Consider the following 5,802-nt stretch of genomic DNA (forward strand, 5'->3'; position numbering starts at 1 on the left):
CAGAGGCTGCATTCAATTGATCTCTCTCAGGTCAATGCGGAGACTGCATCACAACGATCTCTCTGAGGCAACGCCCGGAGGCTGCAGCCAAGTGAACTCTTTTAGGTCAGACCGGAGGTTGCATCAAGGCGATCTCTCTAAGGTCGAACTGGGGTACTACATCATATCCAATTTTTCTATGGCATCGCCTCGGGTCTGCATAAAAAATCTAGCTGGCATCACCGATTACCTAATATTACTTATAATCCATTGTGAAATATCCTTAGTTGTGTTTAGGAAGCCGCCATCCTACCCTTGGATGTAGCTGTAGATCGGAACCCGGTCATACTAACCTCCAAAGGGCACTCCTTGATGCAACCTCAGGCAGCAAAAGTATTGCTTGGTTGGAGGGAGCTAAAGCTAAAGTCGACCTATTAACAGATTCCGAGGGATATGTATTGCGCAAAATAACTCAACAACTAAATTTAACAGAAGTTTTACATTGACTATGCATATAAATGTCCACTCAGTATTTCAGTGTTTGACAAAATAGAGTTGTTATTTCTCCTGTTTCCTTGGCCTTAAAGATGGTGTTGACGCGTCGCAAAAACAAACGCCGGCCTTGCCATGTTTGGCTTGACGGCTCTGCCTCGCCACATTGTCTGCTCAGGTGCTTTGACCTCATCGCATCCATCTCAAGGGTTGTGGACTCGCCACATCCGGCTCTAGGTTCTCTGCCTCACCATATCTGGCCTCAACGGCTCCACTTTGCCTCGCCGCAAACGGCTCTGGTGTCTACCATCATCACAAGACTCTCTGCCCGATTCCATGAGTGGGCCGAAGGCTCAGGGGCTATATCCACCGGGTGCACTATCATGCCCGAGTGTCTACAAAAGATAAAATAATCAGGATGTTTCGCAGTGTCACTGAAGTCGGCTCTCTGGAAGCTGGCCATCTCCAACGACAAGACAAGACTAGGAGGCCGGATGCCCCACACACCGTGTGTGGTTGGCCCTGGCTTCCCCTTCGGGCACCCGAGCCCGTATCAAGTTGTTTCACGCCCCACATGTGAGTCGGCATGTGGTTTTCTCTATCTTCCATAAGACAACGAAGTCCCTACACCTGACTCCACAAGTCACCATGAGGCTCGGGATTACACCCATCGGTGCACTATCGTGCCCCCAATATTTACAGAAGACGAAAAAACACGACACTTTGTAGGCGTCACTGAAACTGGTTTTCCGTGAAGTCGGATGTCTCCAACAACAAAGAAGTTGGGAGGTCACACACCTTGCACGTCCATGATTTTCTCCTAGGGTCGATGAGCCCGACATATCATGTCATCTCCAAACCCTTTAAGGCGAGCCGACACTAGTCATTTTTTCTTTTAGGAATACTCAGGAAGTCCCTCAAGACCTCGCCAAATAGTCCAAGATGTTGTGCATGGTTCAACATCAACCCTGACACAACTGTGTTCATGACAGATTTGAGTGTTACTATCGGTAAAACATAACTGCGGTAACCGACCTTCTGGGAGGCCCGTGGCCCACCAGAAGGGATCAACTTGTACCCCAAGATACATGTATTGGTAGATCTAAGAGGACTCTATGTATTAGTAGGTCTAATAGGACCCACATAGCCCTACTTCTCATCCATCCATATAAGGGAACATAGGGGCCTCCCAAGTCAGCACCGACAATGTCTATCTCAATATCTCATACGAGACACCAATCTTGATCTCGTGTAATTTCTATTATGATCATCTATATGTATTCCACCGACAATGTCTATCTCAATATCTCATACGAGACACCAATCTTGACCTCGTATAGTTTCTATTCTGATCATCTATGCGTACTCCATAGGAGCAACCCAACCCTAACGTGTGATCTTCCGGTATTATGGACCGACAATCTCGATTCGTGGTGGACGGGGTACAGTCGCCCTCCTCCTACTCCTAGTTCGCTGTTAGTACATGTAGATTTTTAGTTTTTGACAGTTATTACACATGGCATAAAATTAATGGTCGAACGTCTGCATAAGCAACTACTCCTGAAAATATCAGGGCCGCTGATGAATCCACCCACCCTGCCACCGGCTCTGTAGTAATGCTACATCACCATTAGCGACGTCGTTCTCACAGCAGCCGGAGTGAGCTGATCGCCGTTCCCGTTCTCCCCAAGCATTTGCAATCGAGTACGAGCACAAAGCAACCACGCAACGCAAGCTACTCCAACGCCGTACACCACAACGACCCGCTATAAATAACCGGCGCAGGCAACCGAACCGAAGCCACACACGCACAACACAAGAAACCGCAGGAAAAATAATACCAAGCCGACCAATCATGGCTCGCCCCCGCCTCCGGCTGCTCCTCGTCGCCGCCGCCGTCCTCCTCCTCCTCCACCCGGCCCTCTCCTCAGCGGCGGAGGGGCTGGAGGACCCCCTCATCGAGCAGGTGGTCGGGGGCGACGCGGAGAACGAGCTGGAGCTCAACGCGGAGGCGCACTTCGCGAGCTTCGTCCGGCGGTTCGGCAAGTCCTACAGGGACGCCAACGAGCACGCGCACCGGCTCTCCGTGTTCAGGGACAACCTCCGCCGCGCGCGCCGCCACCAGCGCCTCGACCCCTCCGCGGTGCACGGCATCACCAAGTTCTCCGACCTCACCCCCGACGAGTTCCGGGAGCGCTTCCTCGGCCTCCGCAAGTCCCGCCGGAGCTTCCTCAAGGGGATCTCCGGGTCGGCGCACGACGCGCCGGCCCTCCCCACCGACGGCCTCCCCACAGAGTTCGACTGGCGCGAGCACGGCGCGGTCGGCCCAGTCAAGGACCAGGTCCGCCTCTGATTCCATCTTTCCTTGGATTCGGTTGGAGCAAAAGGCAGGTTGATTTGATTCCAGCCGATCTTTCTCTTCTCTTCAGGGTTCGTGCGGGTCGTGCTGGTCCTTCAGTACGTCGGGGGCGCTGGAGGGTGCCAACTACCTCGCCACCGGAAAGCTGGAGGTGCTCAGCGAGCAGCAGCTGGTCGACTGCGACCACGAGGTATCCATCCCATCTGCATCGCCTCGTAGAATTGCCCCGCGACTAGATTTTTCGTTCTTGGTGAAAGAAAGAAAAATGTAGGGACAATAGTGGGTCTACTGATTTAATGAATGTTATATTATAGGTGGGTCAACTAAATTGATTAACCCTATCCACTTTGCAGTAAAGAATGAATAGGCATTTGCTTGCTTGTACCCAGAAAGTATTCCTAGGCTGTCACTGCAAACGCACCAACCAGATAAAATACTCCCAACTTCTCCTGTTCAATGTTTTGTGCTAATTGTTTTTGTTCAATGGTCCTAAGAAGTAGCAACTGACTAGTGATTACCGAAATTTGAACGAGTGGCAAAGCCAATATTCGAGCACAGGGGAACTATCCTCTCTCAAGCAAGATATTCCTTAAACAAAGAGGCAGTTCTTTTCTTTACGGTTAACTAGATAATTGCCGGTGCATTGCAACGGAGGGCATAAATATTCTAGTAGCTTAATTCACCGGCTCATGTTAGTGTGATTGTTTAAGAAAGTACAGTATGATTTTATTTGGTAAACCCTTATTTGGTATGATCATTTATTGGCTTACAAAGAAAACATAATTATATTTGGTAAGTCAATAAGAGGCGGGACAGTTGATGCCGTTTTTCAGGAAAAACGTTCAAAAAATCATAGATGAGAGGGGGAACAAAGCGAGAGGTGAGGAGAGGGAGGGAGAAACGTAAGCCTTACGATCTTTTTGAATAGGAGAGAAAACAATAGATACATTTCCACTAGAAATTTAAAAGCCTATGGATTCTGTGAAAGGATAGAAGAACCTCAGTTATGAGGGATGCATTGGAAACGGTGAAGAAACGTAACCAGAGATGCACTAGAATTTGTTAACAATATGTCAAAGAATCATTTGGGGAGTGTAATACCTGAATTATTATCAACTGGAACAATCAGTCAGTCACGCCATAATATTTAATTTTGTTACTGACAAGCAGCTTACTATATATTCTGTGTGGCCAATTAATCTTGGTTGGACCTGGACAAAATTCAAACTTACACCAATGAGGCGCTAAAACCATTTTCTGTCGTGTACTATGAGCGGAGCCATTTGCCAGTCTGTAACTCTGTACACTCATTTCTTCCATACCTTTTTGGCGTTATGAATGAAGTCAATTGTCTGATGGACGACACTGACGCTCAATTTCCCTCCATTTTGCAAACCATTTCACTTGTATTAGTATTGGTACTATTGAATTTATTCCTGCTGGCTTCCTATTCTTTTTTTAAGGTGTTCAACTAATATATGTTGTTCTCTTGTCATGGACTGCAGTGTGACCCGTCAGAACCACGCGCATGTGATGCGGGATGCAATGGTGGCTTGATGACTACAGCTTTCAGCTATCTCGCAAAAGCCAGTGGCTTAGAAACCGAGAAGGATTACCCATACACTGGGAGGAACAGTGCCTGCAAGTTTGACAAATCCAAAATTGCTGCTCAAGTTAAGAATTTTAGTACTGTTGCTATTGACGAAGATCAGATTGCCGCTAACCTTGTGAAACATGGCCCACTTGCAAGTAAGAATCCAAAGCATTTGCATATTTGATCATTGTGTCTTCAGCCGTTAGTGATCTGCTTATGTATGTCATGGAAATTACTGTGGCTGATGCATACTTCTCTTCACGCAGTTGGTATCAATGCAGTATTCATGCAAACGTACATTGGTGGTGTCTCATGCCCATACATCTGCGGAAGGCATCTTGATCATGGTGTTCTCCTGGTTGGCTATGGATCAGCTGGTTACGCACCGCTCCGCTTCAAGGAGAAACCATACTGGATCATAAAGAACTCATGGGGCGAAAACTGGGGCGAGAGCGGGTACTACAAGATCTGCAGGGGTCCGCATGTCAAAAACAAGTGCGGTGTCGATTCCATGGTCTCCACGGTTACCGCCATCCATACCTCTAAGAAGGAATAAGATCTTGTAGTACTCAGTCTGGATTGCCTATAGACATGCTTGTGTGCCAGGACTAGGTATTCCATGATGGTTATTCCAGTATTGCCTTGCAATTCGTAACCAGTAAATATGTGAAACTTCTCTTGATTGCTGTAATGTATCTCTGGGTTGCTATGTATTGCTACGCAGTTCTTGGAACATGGTAGCAGATATTTGTTGCCATCATTAATGTATATAATCTGGTGTTCTGGTTGATCATTGAATATGTTGTGCAATGCCATGCTATAAATTAATAGTATGTCTGATGATGATAATGTTTCACTGCATCTAGAGGAGGTTGCCTTACTTCGTTTTCAACCTCTTTCTAAACGAAGAAACATTCAAGGACACCAGATATGATCTGTGTAAAAAGTAAATCGATAATGGGAAAATTGTAACAAACTTTTTTTGGGGAGAGGAAAACAACATGACTGTTGTGCAGTTTTATTCATTTTCAAATAAAAGAATGGAAGAAAAAGAAAGCAAAGAAAGCAAAACAAACTGTACAGAAAAAAAATAAAAGAGAACAACAGAACAAGCATCAACATTTAAACTATCTGAAATCTTGGACCCAGCCTTCAAATGCAGAGGGTTCTTTTTTTTTGACAAACCAAATGCAGAGTATTTCTTCTTGTTTTTTCTTTTCGAAACTGAGGCAAAAGATTTGCCTCATCGATTAAATAAGAGGAGAGTAGAGTTACAGAGTGTTACAAAAGGCCGAGAGAACGGCATGACAATTACTCGCGTAGTACAAATTTCCCTAATTTCTTCGCCCCTGCAGTAACCCAAAGGTTGGCCTCATCC

General features: G+C 46.4%; 1 protein-coding gene across 1 annotated transcript; it reads left to right on the plus strand.

The window, feature by feature from the left end:
• The first annotated feature begins 2,260 nt into the window (after positions 1-2,260).
• LOC119354865 (cysteine proteinase 1-like) lies at positions 2,261-5,222 on the plus strand. The gene is made up of 4 exons (XM_037621616.1): positions 2,261-2,812; positions 2,901-3,020; positions 4,336-4,579; positions 4,691-5,222. The coding sequence occupies exons 1-4, from the start codon at positions 2,327-2,329 to the stop codon at positions 4,978-4,980; spliced, it is 1,140 nt and encodes a 379-aa protein (XP_037477513.1). The 5' UTR covers positions 2,261-2,326; the 3' UTR covers positions 4,981-5,222.
• Positions 5,223-5,802: the final 580 nt, after the last annotated feature.

The sequence above is a fragment of the Triticum dicoccoides genome, chromosome 2A (genome assembly GCF_002162155.2).
Source record: "Triticum dicoccoides isolate Atlit2015 ecotype Zavitan chromosome 2A, WEW_v2.0, whole genome shotgun sequence".
In the NCBI taxonomy this organism is placed as follows: domain Eukaryota; kingdom Viridiplantae; phylum Streptophyta; class Magnoliopsida; order Poales; family Poaceae; genus Triticum; species Triticum dicoccoides.

Bases quoted from the DNA above. Each gene is read 5' to 3' on its own strand.
- LOC119354865 (XM_037621616.1), top strand. From the start codon at position 2,327: ATGGCTCGCCCCCGCCTCCGGCTGCTCCTCGTCGCCGCCGCCGTCCTC. The intron at 3,021-4,335 runs GTATCCATCCCA...CATGGACTGCAG, and splicing joins TGGTCGACTGCGACCACGAG to TGTGACCCGTCAGAACCACG. The intron at 4,580-4,690 runs GTAAGAATCCAA...CTCTTCACGCAG, and splicing joins GAAACATGGCCCACTTGCAA to TTGGTATCAATGCAGTATTC.